Below are 15,814 nucleotides of genomic sequence, written 5' to 3' on the forward strand. Positions count from 1 at the left end.
TCCACCAGGCAAGGCAGGGCAGGGTGGAAGGGCCTGACCTTCAGTCTGAGGGAGCCGGGCAGGTGGGAGCTGACCCTGGGTCAGGGGCCCTCTCCTGGGGCCGCTTCCACGGCCCACACTTGGCACCGTCAGCACTGGGAGGGGCCGGGCCAAGGGGCCCTCCACTTAATAGCAGAGTCATCTCATGGGGCCAGTGCAGGCTGGAACCGCACAGAGCTCCCTGTGCACCCCACGTGGCTGTACTAGCCCTGCTCCCTCTGACCCAGCCATGCCTCTGCCTGGCCACCTGCTGCCCATCCTGGTCCTGTTACTGGGTAAGTCGTCCAATCCCACTCCTGAAACAGGACCAGGGGCTCTGGCTTTTGAGCCTGCCATCTGGGCGGTAGTGACAGGCATTGGTGTGATGCCTGAGCCCCAGAGGGAAGGAGGACTGCAAGACACTGCCTTGGCCGACTTGCAGGGCTGACCTGGCATCAGCCCATGGCCCTTGTGCCTGCCAAGCAAAGGAAGAGGCAAGACTCCCCTCCCAGTCCGGGACGAGAGGGCTCAGGAGGTGCCCCCCAGCTCTGCCACGCTTGGACTGGGTGGAGCCTGTGGAGGCCCTGGGACACCCACCAATGCCTCCCACTGGGGGTCAACTTCCCAGTGCCCAGTTCCCAGCTGGGCACACTGGGCTCCTGCTGCCTTTCTGGGGGTGCCCAATGGCAGGGTCCTCATCCCCACGTATGCCCAGGCCCTTCACCCGTCTTGTCAGGGCTGGAAACAAGAATGTGCTCCACTTGGTCCTGGCGTAGAGCCAGGTGGGAGTTCTCTGTGGGTCCTGGCCCCCCTGCCCCATCTTCTGGTCTGAGGGGCTTCCCTGGACGAAGGATGTCCAGTGCTAAAACTGGATAGTCCTAGGCAGAGTGGGATGCTGGTCACCCTGCCCCCAGGCCAACTGGCTGTCACCCTCCCAGCAGCAGGGTCCCCAGGCTGGGCCTGGGTCCCCAACCATTGCAGGATCCCCAGCCAGGCCATGTGCAACTTCGTGTGTGACTGCGGGGACTGCTTGGATGAGGCCCAGTGTGGTGAGCCAGGGCTGGACAGGCGGGCAGGGCCAGTGTGAGCAAAGCCAGCACACGCCTGACCACCCGCTCTCCCAGGTTACCACGGGGCCTCGCCTGCCCTGGGCACCCCCTTCACCTGTGACTTTGAGCTGGACCCCTGCGGCTGGCGGGACATCAGCACCTCAGGCTACAGCTGGCTCCGAGACAGGGCAGGAGCTGCGCTGGAGGGTCCTGGGCCTCGCTCAGACCACACACTGGGCACCGACCTGGGTGAGGCCAAGGCGAGTCTCTGGATGCCCCTGCCCCACCACCCTCCTTGCTTCCTGCCCTATCTCCTGACCTCTCACCTGGGCCAGGATGGTACATGGCTGTCGGAACCCACCGAGGGAAAGAGACAGCCACTGCAGCACTGCGCTCACCCACCCTGCGAGAGGCAGCCCCCTCCTGCAAGCTAAGGCTCTGGTACCACACAGCCTCTGGAGGTGCGCCCTGAACCCCCAAGGCTTATGGGGGGTGCCCAAGGGAAGGGCGGGTGGCTCCAGGAGAGGCAGGGCAGCTGAGGAGGAGCAGGGCTACAGCTGCCTGCGACCCCTGACACTGCAGATGTGGCTGAGCTGCGGCTGGAGCTGACCCATGGTGCAGAGACCCTGACTCTGTGGCAGAGCACAGGGCCCTGGGGCCCCGGCTGGCAGGAGTTGGCAGTGACCGCAGGCCGAATCCAGGGTGACTTCCGAGTGAGCGGGGGAAGGGGGTGTCTGGACAAGTGAAGGCCTCTGGGGGGTCTGGGCCTTGACTTAGGTCCTGAGGGCCCCTGTTCTCTTCAGGTGACCTTCTCTGCCACCCGAAACGCCACCCACAGGGGCACCGTGGCTCTAGATGACCTGGAGTTCTGGGACTGTGGGCTGCCCAGTAAGGCACCGCCTCTCCCTGTCCCACCCTGGGAGGGGCCCACCTGCCACCGCCCCAATCAGACCTCGTCTGCCCCCGAGTGCCCTCCTACTCCGGGGCCTCCATGAAGGGTTAACCCTGCCCCACCCAGCCCCCCAGGCCAGCTGCCCCCTGGGACACCACCACTGCCAGAACAAGGCCTGCGTGGAGCTCCAGCAACTCTGCGATGGGGAAGACAACTGTGGGGACCTGTCTGATGAGGACCCACGCACCTGTGGTGAGCCCAGGGTGGGGCCCAGAGTGAGGCCTCTGATGAGGACCCACGCACCTGTGGTGAGCCCAGGGTGGGGCCCAGAGTAAGGCCAGGTGATCGGATGCCTCGGTGGGGGCCCTGGCACTCATCCGGGAGCAGGCACCTTGGATCTTTGGATGGTCCTTCTGGGGGCCACCCTGGAGCTGGGAAGCACTGCCTGGTAGCCCCGACAGCCCCACCTCCCGCCCTAGGCCAGCACACGGCCACTGACTTTGAGACAGACCTGGGCCTATGGAGCCGCTCAGAAGGCTGGGCCCGGAACCACAGCGCTGGCAGTCCCGATCACCCCGCCTGGCCATGCCGTGACCACAGCCGGAACAGTGCGCAGGGTGAGGTCCACAGGGGACCTGGCCCAGGCCCCGTCCCCCAGCCACAGCCCAGGGGTCCCGGCTCATGCCCACCTTTTCCCGCAGGCTCCTTCCTGGTCTCCGTGGCCGAGCCTGGCAATCTTGCTGCGCTCTCCAGCCCCGAGCTCCAAGCCTCAGGTGCCTCCAGCTGCTCGGTGAGACAGGTGGTGGGGGGATGGGGGCTCACAGGGTCTCTGTGCTGGCTGTTGCAGGGGCCCCCAACCAGCTCTCAGCTCCACAGCTGGTCTTCTATTACTACCTGCACGGGTCCGAGGCCGGCTGCCTCCAGCTGTTCCTGCAGACTCTGGGGTCCAGCACCCCCCAGGCCCCGGTCCTGCTGCGGAGGCGCCGAGGGGAGCTGGGGACCACCTGGGTCCGAGACCGAGTTGACATCCAGAGTGCCCATCCCTTCCAGGTGAGGAACAGCAAAAGGGTGGGGTCTGGAGAGCTGGACTGAGGGCAGGGGAGGGGAGCCCACAGGGTGGCTGCTGTGGGGACAGGGAGCAGCCCCCGGGGGGAGTAGGCTGAGCACCCCGAGCCCTTCTGTCCTCAGATCCTCCTGGCTGGGCAGACAGGCCCAGGGGGTGTGGTGGGTCTGGATGACCTCATCCTGTCTGAGCACTGCAGACCAGTCCTGGGTGAGCCTGCTGACCCCTGCTGACCGTGCCCTGCCTTGCGCAGCACTCCCCACCACCACCGCCTGATTCAAGCTCTGCCCCCACAGAGGTGTCCACCCCGCAGCCGCTGCCTCCTGGGCCCCGGGTCCCAGTCCTCGGGTCCCTGCCGCCCAGCTCTCGGCTCCAGGATTTCTGCCAGCAGGGCCATCTCGCCTGTGGGGACCTGTGTGTGCCCCCGGAACAGCTGTGTGACTTCGAGCAGCAGTGTGCAGGGGGCGAGGATGAGCAGGCCTGTGGTAAAGGGGCTCAGCATCCTGCAGACCTCCTGCTGCAGGCCAAAGGGGCAGGCACGGGTGTGGGGCAGGTGGAGGTCTCTGCCGTTCAATGCCGCCTGCTGTTCCAGGAACCACGGACTTTGAGTCCCCCGAAGCCGGGGGCTGGGAAGACGCCAGCGTGGGGCGGCTGCAGTGGCAGCGGCTCTCAGCCCAGGAGAGCCAGGGAGCCGGTGCAGCTGCTACCGGTGAGGCCCATGTACCCAAGCCCCTGCCTGGGGGCCATGCTCACCTGTGAGCAGCATCCTCAGAGGGATCTCTGCTCTGGCCCTGCACTACCAAGGGTCTCTGGATTGGGGGTCCCTGAGAGAGAGAGTGGGGCCCTGGCAGGAATGGGGCTCTGAGCACCTCTCTCCTCCCCTAGGTCACTTCCTGTCTCTTCAGAGGGCCTGGGGGCAGCTGGGCACTGAGGCCCGGGTCCTTACACCCATGCTTGGCCCCTCTGGTCCCAGCTGTGAACTCCACCTGGCTTACCATTTGCAGAGTCAGCCCCGAGGTACTGCTACCCTCCACGAGCTCCCTGGCCAGCCCCCGGGTGCTCCCTGTACAATAGGAGGGTTCTGGGGCCACTTGACCCACAGTGTTCCCCACCCTGCTGGCCAGGCTTCCTGGCACTAGTGGTGGTGGACAGCGGCTCCCGAGAGCTGGCATGGCAGGCCCTGAGCAGCAGTGCAGGTGGCTGGAAGGTGGACAAGGTCCTTCTAGGGGCCCGCCGCCGGCCATTCCGGGTGAGGAGGGCAGCCCAGAGCGGGGCTCCATGGGAGCGAACCCTGACTTAACCATCCTCTTCCTCATTCCCCTTCCCCACGAAGCTGGAGTTTGTCGGTCTTGTGGACTTGGACGGCCCTGACCAGCAGGGAGCTGGGGTGGACAACGTGACCCTGAGGGACTGTAGCCCCATGGTGATCACCAAGAGAGACAGAGGTCCCTCCTGCCCATCCCCCTTCCAACCTGGGCACTCCCCTAGACCACCTCCAGGGACCCCAGAGCTGCCATCTCAGGGCTCTGGAGGGTGCCGAGGGATGTGTGTGACGCCACCTGGCCCCACCCCCAGAGGTCTCCTGTAACTTTGAGCGGGACACATGCAGCTGGTACCCAGGCCACCTCTCAGACGCACACTGGCGCAGGGTGGAGAGCCATGGCCCTGAGCACGACCACACCACAGGACAAGGTAGCATGGGCCACTCAGACAGGGGTGGCTTTCAGATGGGGGCAGGGCATCTCTACAGCTCAGCCCCATGTCCCCTGCAGGCTACTTTATGCTTCTGGACCCCACAGACCCCCTGGCCCGGGGCCACAGTGCACACCTGCTCTCCAGGCCCCAGGTGCCAGCTGTGTCTACGGAATGTCTCAGCTTCTGGTACTACCTCTATGGGCCTCAGATTGGTGAGTGGGTCTGGGAGCAGGGCAGGGCCTGTGGGGAGGCCCCCCAGGGGATCACAGAGTTCCCCCTCTGACACCCATGAGGCTCAGGAGAGAGGTCAGTTATGGACTGGTCCCCTCCCGGCAGGGACTCTGCGCCTGGCCATGAGACGGGAAGGGGAGGACACGCACCTCTGGTCACGGTCAGGCACCCATGGCAACCGCTGGCACCAGGCCTGGGCCACCCTCTCCCACCAGCCTGGCTCCCAGGCCCCATACCAGGTGAGGCCTGGTGCCCAGGTGGGAGGACAGGGCAGGCCCCCAGCCAGCTGACACCCTTCACCCCCAGCTGCTGTTTGAGGGCCTCCGGGACGGATACCACGGCACCATGGCACTGGATGACGTGGCCGTGCGGCCTGGCCCCTGCTGGGCCCCTGATTATTGCTCCTTTGAGGACTCGGACTGTGGTTTCTCCCCCGGAGGACAGAGTCTCTGGAGACGCCAGGCCAATGCCTCAGGCCACACTGCCTGGGGCCCCCCAGCAGACCACACCACAGAGACAGCCCAAGGTACGGGGGTCTGGCAGGGGCAGGGGGGCCCGGCAGGGGTAGGGATCGAGGGGCTGGCCAGGGGCTGACAGGCTGATGCTGGCACCTCCAGGGCACTACATGGTGGTTGACACGAGCCCAGATGCACTGCCCTGGGGCCAGACGGCCTCCCTGACCTCCAAGGAGCACAGGCCCCTGGCTCAGTCTGCTTGCCTGACCTTCTGGTACCACGGTAGCCTCCTCAGCCCAGGTGAGGGGCTCTGGGAGGGGGGCCCCAGGGGTTCAGGGAAGCTTGGCCTGGCATCCCCACCAGCCTTCTGCTAAGACCACTGGAGAGCCTCTTGCAGAGAGGAGCCCAGCAGAGAGAGCCCCATGCAGGCACTCTCCCCACACTGCTGACCTGGGCTGCCCCTGCTGGCAGGTGCCCTGCAGGTCCACCTGGAGGAGGGCAGGAGGCACCAGGTACTCAGCCTCAGTGCTCATGAAGGGCTTGCCTGGCAACTGGGCAGCGTGGAAGTGCAGGCTGAGCAAGCCTGGAGGGTGAGTGCTAGCTGGGGTGCCCCTCTCCCTCTCCCTCCCCGAGTACTGCCTTGTCTGCTGAGGCTGCCCTGCCCTGCGCCCGCCAGGTGGTGTTTGAGGCAGTGGGCACCGGCGTGGCACACTCCTACGTGGCTCTGGATGACCTGCTCCTCCAGGATGGGCCCTGCCCTCAGCCAGGTGGGAGCCCTGCTGTGGCCCACAGTGGCACCAGATCTGGCCTTGACCCTGCTCTGGGGCCTGCCTGTCCCTTTTGTCCCCATAGTGGTGGTGGCCAGGGCTCAGGCCAAGGGCAGCACCACTCACCCAGCCATGCCTTGCAGGTTCCTGTGATTTTGAGTCTGGCCTGTGTGGCTGGAGCCACCGGGCCTGGCCCGGCCTGGGTGGATACAGCTGGGACTGGGGTGGGGGAGCCGCACCCTCTCGCTACCTCCAGCCCCCAGTGGACCACACCCTGGGCACAGAGGCAGGTATGTTCTGCTGGAGCCAGGTGAGGAGGGGACCCAGAAGCCACACACATCCACCCAGCCTCCTGCTGCCCACCCATAGGGCACACTCCCCATCCAGAGGCGGCCTGGCCCATCCAGCCTCTGCTTGGGCCCTGAGGGCTGGCTCTGCCCATCAGCTGGGCGTCAGCCTCCTCTTGTTCCCAGGCCACTTTGCTTTCTTTGAAACTGGCGTGCTGGGCCCCGGGGGCCGGGCCGCCTGGCTGCGAAGCGAGCCTCTACCGGCCACCCCAGCTTCCTGCCTCCGATTCTGGTACCACATGGGCTTTCCGGAGCACTTCTGTGAGTCCAGCTGGGCAATGGGTGCCTGGGCAGTGGGAGCAGCAGGGGTCTATGAGCAGAGGTTGGGAAGGGGCCTCCCCAGCCTGCCCCCCGTGCGGTGCGCAGGTGTCCCAGGACCCCAGGCCTGACACGCCCTGGCCTTGTTCTCAGACAAGGGGGAGTTGAGGGTGCTGCTACGCAGTGCCCAGGGCCAGCTGGCTGTGTGGGGCACAGGCGGGCACCGTCGGCACCAGTGGCTGGAGGCCCAGGTGGAGGTGGCCAGCGCCAAGGAGTTCCAGGTGAGGCCGCCTGCCTGGGCCAGGAGCCTCCCCCCTCCCCCCAGGGCCCACGCAGACGCCTTTCCTTCTCTGTCAGATTGTGTTTGAAGCCACTCTGGGCAGCCAGCCAGCCCTGGGGCCCATTGGCCTGGACGACGTGGAGTATCTGGCTGGGCAGCATTGCCAGCAGCCTGCCCCCAGCCTGGGTGAGCCCTGGGCTACAGTGGAGGCACTGGGGAGGGCCCGGGGTCCAGCCTGGCACAGGGTTTGCTAGGCTTGCCCTCGTGTGGCCCTAGGAGCTGCGAGCACGCTGCACCCAGCCCATCCCCACTCACCCCTGGAGCCACTGCCTGGACTGCACTGTCCCTGGGCTGCCTCCTCTGTGCCTACACCCAGGACAGGGTCTCTCTTGGAGGAGCTGCTAGCCAGGTCAGGGCAGTCACTGATTGACTGCTCTCACTGGGCGAGCGCAAGGATCTTGGCCTGGGGCCATCAGCCCCGCCAAGTCTTTGGACAGCAGCTACCTACAGGCCAGGCCCCATCCTTGTGCTGGCAAAACCGATCCCCGCTGTCTCTGAAAAGGATGAACCCCAGGAGCCAGCAGAGGCTGATGGGATCAGGCAGTCCCAGGCTTGCTCCTCAGCCTCAGACATCGGGGGAGCTGCTTTAGAGGACTCAAGTTCCCAGGCTCACTCATCCCCACGGCCCACAGGGGACACAGCCACACCCGTGTCAGTGCCAGCTGTGGTTGGCGGTGCCCTCCTGTTCCTCATGCTCCTGGTGCTGCTGGGACTTGGGGGGAGGCGCTGGCTGCAGAAGAGGAGGAGCTGCCCCTTCCAGAGCAACACAGAGGCCACAGCCCCCGGCTTTGACAACATCCTTTTCAATGCAGTAGGAGCACCCTGGGGATGGGTGGGCAGGAGCCTCTGCGCTCAGTTGTGACCCTGGAGGGTGGGCAGTGGTGGGACACAACCCCCGAGGGAGGAGCCCCCATCTGTGCAGGGCCCATCCTTGCCCTCCCTGCCCAACCTCTCCAGCCACCACTGTCAAAGCTCCTCCTTCCCCTCCTAGGATGGTGTCACCCTGCCAGCATCTGTCACCAGCGATCCGTAGACCACCCCGAACAAGGCCCCGGTTCCTCACGTGACATCCAGCACTTGGTCAGACCCTGGCTGGGGACTGGACACCTGCCCCTGCCCAGACTGGGCCAGGCTACAGGTCTCAGGACATGCTGAGGCCTGGGCGTCCCTTGCCCTGTGCTGAGTCTGTTGCTGTGTGAATAAATGCCCTGGCCCGTGAGGGCAGCCCAAGTTCCCAGGCTGAAGTCAGTGTGTCCACACTTTACCCGCCAGCAAGGGTGGGGGCTGTAGTGTTCCCAGAAGTGACCCAGGAATGTGCTAGGGGCACCTGTTTGTTTCTGGATGCAGCTCAGGAACCAGACAAGGGGACTCTCTCCCACCAGGACACAGACCCACCTGGGACAAACGCTGGGGTCCAGCCAGCTAGAGGCTCTGCCTACTGAGGACAACAGTGGAACTGACCCATAGGGTCAGGGACCTGCAGCAGGGATGACCCTTAGGGCACAGGGCGCATGGAGCAGGCCTGGATAGAAGTGCCCTGGATGGGCTCACTGTCTGCAGTACAGGCCGGAGCTGCCCCAGGGCTGCGGGTCACAGTGCCCAGGTCACCGGATGCCCCAGGGCTGCAGGTCACAGTGCCCAGGTCACCGGGTGCCCCATGGCTGTGGCTGCGGCTGAACCCTTCCCTTTGGCCCCATGCCTGAGCAGGAGGTTGTCCCTGGGAAGCTGCAACTAATCTGGGGCACCAGCAGAGGACCACTACCCTGAAGCAGGGTCAGCGTCACTAACCTCAGTCAGCTCGCAGAGCTCTGGTCCTCCACGTGGGTGACCCAGGCACAGCCCCGTGGGGAGGACCTGGTCTTGTGGCCTCTCAGGCCTGGCTGTGGGTGGCTGTCCCCAGAGAGTGGGGGGAAGGTGGCATCACCAGAGCTATGCAGCTAGGCTCCTCTCCTGCCCACAGGAAAGCCCCACCCTGCCTCATGGACACATATCTGCCCCCAGGAGCCAGGTGGTGCTAGAGGGCACAGCGTAGTGCCCTCACCAGCCACCAGGCTCCCGTCTGCCCTGGGGATTAAGTCCTAGCAGAGAGTGTGGTCAGGCGTGCCTAGAGTTGTCCCTCGTCTTCAAAAGCTGTGGGGCTGACCAGTGCCCGCTACCTGTCCACGCAGATGTGCAAAGAGAAAATGACCCTGTAGAGACCTTGAGAGGCCCCTGGCACCCCACTACCGAGCACCAGTCATGACAATTCACTGGCCTTCCCTATAACTAGGAGTCTGGGAGCTGAGAGCAGGACCGTGTGACCTGCCCAGGTGCCAAGGGCAGCAATTTCTCCCAGTTTCTCTTTAGAGCCACACCCCATGGCACCACCTCCCTTCCTTCTGCGCCTCGGGCCCCCACCCCTACCCCACGTGGAAAGGTGCTCAGAGCTCCCCGAGGCCTCTGAGCCACAACTGCTACTAGGCAGACACCTATAGGACAGACAGGAAGACCGAGTTCTATACCCTGATCTGAGGAACGTGACGCAGGTAGAAAAACAGTCAGCAGAAGCCAACGCTTTGCAAGGTTTTGTTTGTTTGACAGCAGGAATGGGCTGGGGAGGCCTCCACAAGCTGGACCCCTTGTTCCGCTCGGCCCGTGAGGAGCCCCACGGCGGTGCTGGCAGCCAAGGGGAACCCAGACGAGATCAGCTGGAGCACACTGATTTCGAGGCTTTGTGTTCATTTCGCCCTAGGCCCCTTCTCGATGGGCTTTCCAATGTCCTTCCCCCGAAGCTTGAGGCCTGAAATGAGCCACAACCACTGGCCACTGCAGCGCCAGCTCCCTCCTGTCCCCATGCCACCCCTCTTCAACACCTGCTGGGAAGGAGGACCACACCATTCCTGTTCCTCACAGGGCTCTCAGCACAGGAGCACTCCTGGGTCTCTCATCTAATCTTTAAGAGGATGAGTCTGATCATCCTTGACAGCAGAACACAAGACCCTTCTCCGGAAGAACCAGAGCCAGGGTCCTCTGCAGAACTGGCTTCCGGCCCCACATGCCAGGCTCAGAGAGCCGCGCCAGCAGTACAGGCTGAAGGGACCGGCCGGGACGCCACTCACTCTTGGGGAGTTTCTGAGGCCTGCGGAGCTTCCACCATTCCTTAGTCTGTGCTGCCTGGAGAAGCAAAGCTCCAGAATCCAGACAACGGGGACCCCGGGCTGCCTTCAACCCCTGCTGGGGGTGGGTGGCCTCCCTGCCCAGGCCGAAGAGTGGAGGGACACTCACCGATGGCCCGCTCGATTTTGCCCAGCACCTGGTTATTGGGGATGGCCCGTCCACTCTCATAGTCCGCAATCACCTGTGGCTTCTCATTGATTTTCTAAAGAGAAGATATGCTTTATACACACCCGCTCCACTAGGACGTGCCCCCACAGGTTGTCACCTTCCAGAAGCGTCACCCGAGAACAACCACTTCTGGGGCCCCTGGGGCGCACAGCCACATGCAGCCGGTTCTCCGTGAGAGACCATGAGAGCCCGGCAGACCTGGCTTCCCAAGGCACTCCCTGCAGGAGCACCAGGTGCGTGGAGTCTGCCCTCCATGTGCTATCTGAGCGGGGGCCACCCCCTCCCCGAGCCAACAGCCCCAGGAGGAGCGAGAGCCAGTGCAGCCTCACCGTGGCCAGGTCCTTCTGCGTGAGTCCCTTGCTCTGCCGACCCTGCTGGATCACTTTGCCCACCTCCAGGGTCACCCTGTCATGGTGCAGCTCCTCCGTCTCCCGGTCCAGCTTGGCTGTGTTCTTGGTGATAGAATGCTGTTTGTTCTGGCCAGCAGCCCCTGGAGTCAGTGTGAGGCAAGAGCAGAGAAGAGGGTTTGGAATTAGCCTGAAAAAGAAACAATTTCAGAGTGGTAACCAAACTCCAGAGGCTGCCTGAGCCCAAGGGGACATGGGAAACCAGGCTGTCTAACGTTCACAGACCTCAGGGCATGAACTTAGGGTTTTCTCTCAGTTGTGGGGAGAGGCAGCTGCACTCGTGCCAAGCAGAGCTGCTCTCGGAAGATCACTGCCTCCCAGGGCTCGGCCAGCATCGGTGTGGGCAGATGTGCAGCTGACAGCGTCCCTGGGGGCACCGCCCACACCACACACCAGCACACGGACCCCACAGCACAGCCTCATTGTGAAGGTGGAAACACAAGCACCTACATTTCTTGGAAGTTTCTACATCCTCTCCTCGTCTCTGTGCTGCTAAGATAGCCTAGAAAAAGAGAAAACATTAGCTGGTCAAAATGAACTTTGGCAGTGTCCAGCACACGCCAATTCAGGCCAGCTTTCAGCCAGTTAGCACACTGCTGAGGACTAGTGGTGCCCAAGGACTGATACACAGTGCTTCGTTCAATTACCCAAGCTCAACTAGGCACTGTGGCTCACGCCTATAATCCCACCACTTTGGTAAACCGAAATAGGAGGATCACCTGAGGCCACGAGTTCAAGACCAAGCCTGGACAACACAGCAAGATCCTGCCTCCACAAAAAAATTAAAAAACATTGCCAGGCATCGTGGTGCAAGCCTGTGGTCCCAGCTGACAGGCAGGCTATGGCAGGAGGGTCACATGAGCCCAGGAGTCTGAGGCTGTGGCAGACTATAATGCCACTGCACTCCAGCCTGGCTGACAGGGTGAGGCACTCTCTAAGTATAACAAAACCCCAAACTCATTATACAAAAGCCTCTAAAATCAAACATCCAGGAAACACAATACACTGCTACTAAGAGAACATCACTTCCTTTGCTGTTGAGAAACAAACACTAAGGGCTTTTTTTTTTTTTTTTTTTTTTGAGACAGAGTCTCGCTTCATCACCAGGCTGGAATGCTCCATCTCAGCTCACAGCAACCTCCACCTCCCAGGTTCAAGCAGTTCTCCTGCCTCAGCCTCCCGAATAGCTGGGACTACAGGCACGTGCCACCATGCCCAGGTAAATTTTGTATTTTTAGTAGAGACGGGGTTTCACCATGTTGGCCAGGATGGTCTCGATCTCTTGACCTTGTGATCCGCCTCCCTCAGCCTCCCAAAGTGCTGGGATTACAGGTGTGAGCCACCGTGCCCGGCCTAAGGGCTTTTTTTTTTTAAGAGTCATGGTCATGCTGTGTTGCCCAGGCTGGTCTGGAACTCCTGGGCTCAAGTGATTCTCTGGCCTCAGCCTCCCTCCTGAATAGCTGGTATGCACTAGTGGGTTCTTTTTGATAAATCATATTAAGCATAGATTTACTTTCTGCGGCCAGGCATGGTGGCTCACGCCTGTAATCCCAGCACTTTGGGATGCCAAGGTGGGTGGATCACGAGGTCAAGAGATCGAGACCATCCTGGTCAACATGGTGAAACCCCGTCTCTACTAAAAATACAAAAAATTAGCTGGGCATGGTGGCGCGTGCCAGTAATCCCAGCTACTCGGGAGGCTGAGGCAGGAGAATTGCCTGAACCCAGGAGGCGGAGGTTGCGGTGAGCCGAGATGACACTATTGCACTCCAGCCTGGGTAACAAGAGCGAAATTCCGTCTCAAAAAAAAAAAAAAGATTTACTTTCTGCTGGACTGCACTGCAAAAGCAGGAAAGAACACCAAATGCCGCCTGGTGCTGCCTTCCTCCCCAACTCTGGCTCCTAGTAACACATAAATGACGCATCACACGGAAGCCTGCAGGCTCCCCAGAAACATCAGCAGTAACAGTGATGCCATTGGACCTGCAGTCACTGAATATTAATATCATGCATTTCTGGCATTTTTAACACTTCAGAGACGTGACTTGTGGGGCATCCACAGACACAACTGTTTCCATGATTCCTAGCTTTTGGCCATTAAGTTTCCTTTAAAAGAGGCTGGGCGCAGCGGCTCACGCCTATAATCCCAGCCATATCATGAGGTCAGGAAATTGAGACCATCCTGGCCAACATGGTGAAACCCCGTCTCTAGTAAAAATACAAAACTTAGCCAGGCATAGTGGAGTGAGCCTATAGTTCCAGCTGCTTGGGAAACTGAGGCAGGAGAATTGCTGGAACCCGGGAGGCGGAGGCTGCAGTGAGCGGAGATGTTGACATGGCACTCCAGCCTGGGCCACAGAGTGAGACTGTGTCTCAAAAAAAAAAAAAAAAAAGTTTCCTTTAAAAGAAAAGGAGAGTGGGCCGGGCGCAGTGGCTCACACCTGTAATCCCAGCACTTTGGGAGGCTGAGGTGGGTGGATCACAAGGTCAGGAGTTCGAGACCAGCCTGGCCAACATAGTGCAACCCTACCTCTACTAAAAATATAAAAATTAGCCAGGCCATGGTAGCACAAGCCTGTAATCCCAGCTACTAGGGAGGCTGAGGCAGGTGAATCACTTGAATCCGGAAGCAGAGGTTTCAGTGAGCCAAGATCACATCACTGCACTCCAGCCTAGGCGACAGAGTGAGACTTTGTCTCAAAAAAAAGAAAAAGAAAAAAAAGAAAAGGAAAGTGAATTTGGTTTTGACTGTGCAACCAATAAGGGCCGGGCGGACCAATGAGTACCTGTCACCAGAGCCCAGCACCTCCTGGCCCAGTGGCCTCACAGGCTTCAGCCCTGGGCAGGGCAGACCAATGAGTACCTGTCACCAGAGCCCAGCACATCCGGGCCCAGTGGCCTCAAAGGCTTCAGCCCTAGGCCGCCTGAGGGTATGCATGACGCAGAGGCAGGGACTGAATTGTCCCTGCTATTACATCAGACTCACAGCTGATTCTCGGCTCCAACAGCCACCCCGGTAACCTCCTGCCATACTACTGCTCAGGGCACACCCATCTTCCACCCGTGCAACTGGGGGAGGCAGGGTCCACCTGCTCATGGGGTCCCTGGACTCCCTAGACCTGGGGCAGCATCTAACCAGCAGAACCAAGCAGGCCCCAGGCAGAGAGAAAGCTCTCAGGGAGGAACCGTCCCCTGTCCAACTCCTACTCAGCTCACCAGCCTCCGTCCCAGTCCCTCCACTGCTGTCCACTGGCCCCCAGCCCTAACCCAACCCCAATTCCCCACCCTCACCACTGTTCCTGCTGGTTGCCCCAGACCCCATCCCTGTCCTAAAGCCTGTCCCCACTCCAGTCCCTGTCCTCTCAAGCCCCGTACCCACCTCCATCCATCTCCCTGTTCCCGTGACCACCCTGGTCCTCTGTCCCCTACCCTCACACAAGGCCCCCAGCCTTGTCCCCGCCCCCGGCCCCACCTCCTGCATCTGTCCTCACACCTGTCCCCACCAACAGTCCCTGCTCCTATCCCCTCCCCGCCCCACCCTGGCACTGGTCCCAGCCCTATAGCCTGCCCCTTGCCCCGTTCCGTTCCCTGCCCTTCTCCTTCCCCTGTCGCCCGCACCCTGCCTACATCCCCACCTGGGTCCGCCCCCCACCTTCCTACCCCGGTCCTGACCCAGTCCTCCTACCGCTGCGATACGCCGCGCCCCTCGAACCCCGTCCTTCCCCGGCACCCCAGCCTTGTCCGCGTCCCCCGCGCCCTGTCCCGGTCCCCGCCTGCCCTTCCCGGAGCCCCTGCTCCACGGTCCGCGGCTCTGGCCCAGCGTCCGCCCCACCCGGCCCGGCCGCTCCTCAATCAGCGAAGCACCTGCTTGGACTTGGCCTGGGCGGCCGTAGGGCCCTTCTTGCGCAGCACGGTCACCGTGTCCCAGTCGCTCTCGGCCATGGCGGGCGTCCCTCCGGCGGCTCAGCGGTAGCTGCTACAGACCCGGCGCGGTGACGCGACGTTCCCCCCCGCCCCCGGCACCTCCCCGCTTCCGGCGGCTGAGCCGCGACCCCGCCCCCGACTGCCACTGCCTGGCGGCTCGCGGGGGCGGGCCTTCCGGTGCTCGGGGCCAATCGGCGCTCGGCTCGTCTAAGGGTCGCGCTCCGGCGACGTGGGGAGGGGGTCGTCCGTGGCGAGGGCTGCGGCCACGGGGGGCGCGGGTCGCGAGGACCCCTGAGCCGGGCCCCATGGTCTCCCAGCACACGCGGATGGCCGCGACGCCCCAACCCTCAGGCCCCGCTCCTCCCCGGGCCCAGCACCCCGCACCTCACACCCCAGCCGGGCAGTGCGGGCGGAGGGAGCGCGGGTTTCCGCTCTCGCGCTGGGCCGTCCCGCTTTGTTTTGCCGCCTGCGCGGCTGGGAGCTGTGCTCTAGGACGAGGCCCTTGGGGCCCCAAATGCAGTGCGGGGTGCGGCTGTTTTTAAGAAAAAGAATGCAAAACTATGAAAATATTGGTTGCGGGCTGGGCGCGGTGGCTCACGCCTGTAATCCCAGCACTTTGGGAGGCCGAGGCGGGTGGATCACGAGGTCAAGAGATCGAGACCATTCTGGTCAACATGGTGAAACCCCGTCTCTACTAAAAATACAAAAAAAATTAGCTGGGCGTGGTGGTGCGTACCTATAATCCCAGCTACTCAGGAGGCTGAGGCAGGAGAATTGCCAGAACCCAGGAGGCAGAGGTTGCAGTGAGCCGAGATCGCGCCATTGCACTCCAGCCTGAGTAACAAGAGCGAAACTCCGTCTCAAAAAAACAAACAAAAAAAAATTGGTTGCAAACATGGTTTTGCATATGTATATTTTCTGTAACGTATAAAGTGTATCTGTTACACGACAATAATTCTGTATTACCGTATTTTACAGTCGTGTATAATGAGAAAAGTCAAGTTATATATACATTATAGAACTTTTTTAGGTTTTTATTTTTAT

The 15,814-nt window shown here is 61.9% G+C and overlaps 2 protein-coding genes across 11 annotated transcripts; one reads left to right on the forward strand and one right to left on the reverse strand.

Moving 5' to 3' along the window:
- Window positions 1-71: 71 nt before the first annotated feature.
- MAMDC4 (MAM domain containing 4) lies at window positions 72-8,345 on the forward strand. 10 transcript variants are annotated; one of them, XM_054238200.2, is made up of 29 exons: window positions 74-314; window positions 957-1,067; window positions 1,143-1,316; window positions 1,403-1,528; window positions 1,650-1,780; window positions 1,871-1,955; window positions 2,086-2,211; window positions 2,439-2,576; window positions 2,661-2,749; window positions 2,836-3,009; window positions 3,148-3,232; window positions 3,319-3,507; window positions 3,615-3,731; window positions 3,908-4,039; window positions 4,147-4,271; window positions 4,356-4,467; window positions 4,598-4,714; window positions 4,822-4,929; window positions 5,054-5,187; window positions 5,255-5,474; window positions 5,566-5,703; window positions 5,875-5,993; window positions 6,080-6,170; window positions 6,314-6,460; window positions 6,644-6,778; window positions 6,929-7,056; window positions 7,133-7,241; window positions 7,748-7,926; window positions 8,107-8,345. In XM_054238200.2, the coding sequence occupies exons 1-29, from the start codon at window positions 185-187 to the stop codon at window positions 8,146-8,148; spliced, it is 3,711 nt and encodes a 1,236-aa protein (XP_054094175.2). In that variant the 5' UTR covers window positions 74-184; the 3' UTR covers window positions 8,149-8,345. The 10 variants fall into 10 exon arrangements, 9 of the variants coding, with proteins under 9 accessions (XP_078188405.1, XP_054094175.2, XP_054094182.2 ...); XM_054238195.2 differs by having other exon boundaries at window positions 75-314; window positions 4,795-4,929; XM_054238197.2 differs by having other exon boundaries at window positions 75-314; window positions 960-1,067; window positions 4,795-4,929.
- Window positions 8,346-9,666: 1,321 nt separating this feature from the next.
- EDF1 (endothelial differentiation related factor 1) lies at window positions 9,667-14,803 on the reverse strand. The gene is made up of 5 exons (XM_002743470.7): window positions 14,711-14,803; window positions 11,297-11,348; window positions 10,769-10,929; window positions 10,380-10,473; window positions 9,667-9,894 (listed from the first exon to the last, which is right to left on the reverse strand). The coding sequence occupies exons 1-5, from the start codon at window positions 14,786-14,788 to the stop codon at window positions 9,833-9,835; spliced, it is 447 nt and encodes a 148-aa protein (XP_002743516.1). The 5' UTR covers window positions 14,789-14,803; the 3' UTR covers window positions 9,667-9,832.
- Window positions 14,804-15,814: the final 1,011 nt, after the last annotated feature.

The sequence above is a fragment of the Callithrix jacchus genome, chromosome 1 (assembly GCF_049354715.1).
Source record: "Callithrix jacchus isolate 240 chromosome 1, calJac240_pri, whole genome shotgun sequence".
In the NCBI taxonomy this organism is placed as follows: domain Eukaryota; kingdom Metazoa; phylum Chordata; class Mammalia; order Primates; family Cebidae; genus Callithrix; species Callithrix jacchus.

Excerpts from the sequence above, each read along its gene's own strand:
- EDF1 (XM_002743470.7), bottom strand. The coding sequence starts at position 14,788 with ATGGCCGAGAGCGACTGGGACACGGTGACCGTGCTGCGCAAGAAGGGC. Across the intron at positions 10,930-11,296 it reads TGTAGAAACTTCCAAGAAAT|GGGCTGCTGGCCAGAACAAA; the intron begins GTAGGTGCTTGT and ends CACTGACTCCAG. Across the intron at positions 9,895-10,379 it reads CAAAATCGAGCGGGCCATCG|GCCTCAAGCTTCGGGGGAAG; the intron begins GTGAGTGTCCCT and ends GGCTCATTTCAG.
- MAMDC4 (XM_054238195.2), top strand. The coding sequence starts at position 185 with ATGGGGCCAGTGCAGGCTGGAACCGCACAGAGCTCCCTGTGCACCCCA. Across the intron at positions 2,750-2,835 it reads CAGGTGCCTCCAGCTGCTCG|CTGGTCTTCTATTACTACCT; the intron begins GTGAGACAGGTG and ends TCAGCTCCACAG. Across the intron at positions 5,704-5,874 it reads CGGTAGCCTCCTCAGCCCAG|GTGCCCTGCAGGTCCACCTG; the intron begins GTGAGGGGCTCT and ends CCCTGCTGGCAG.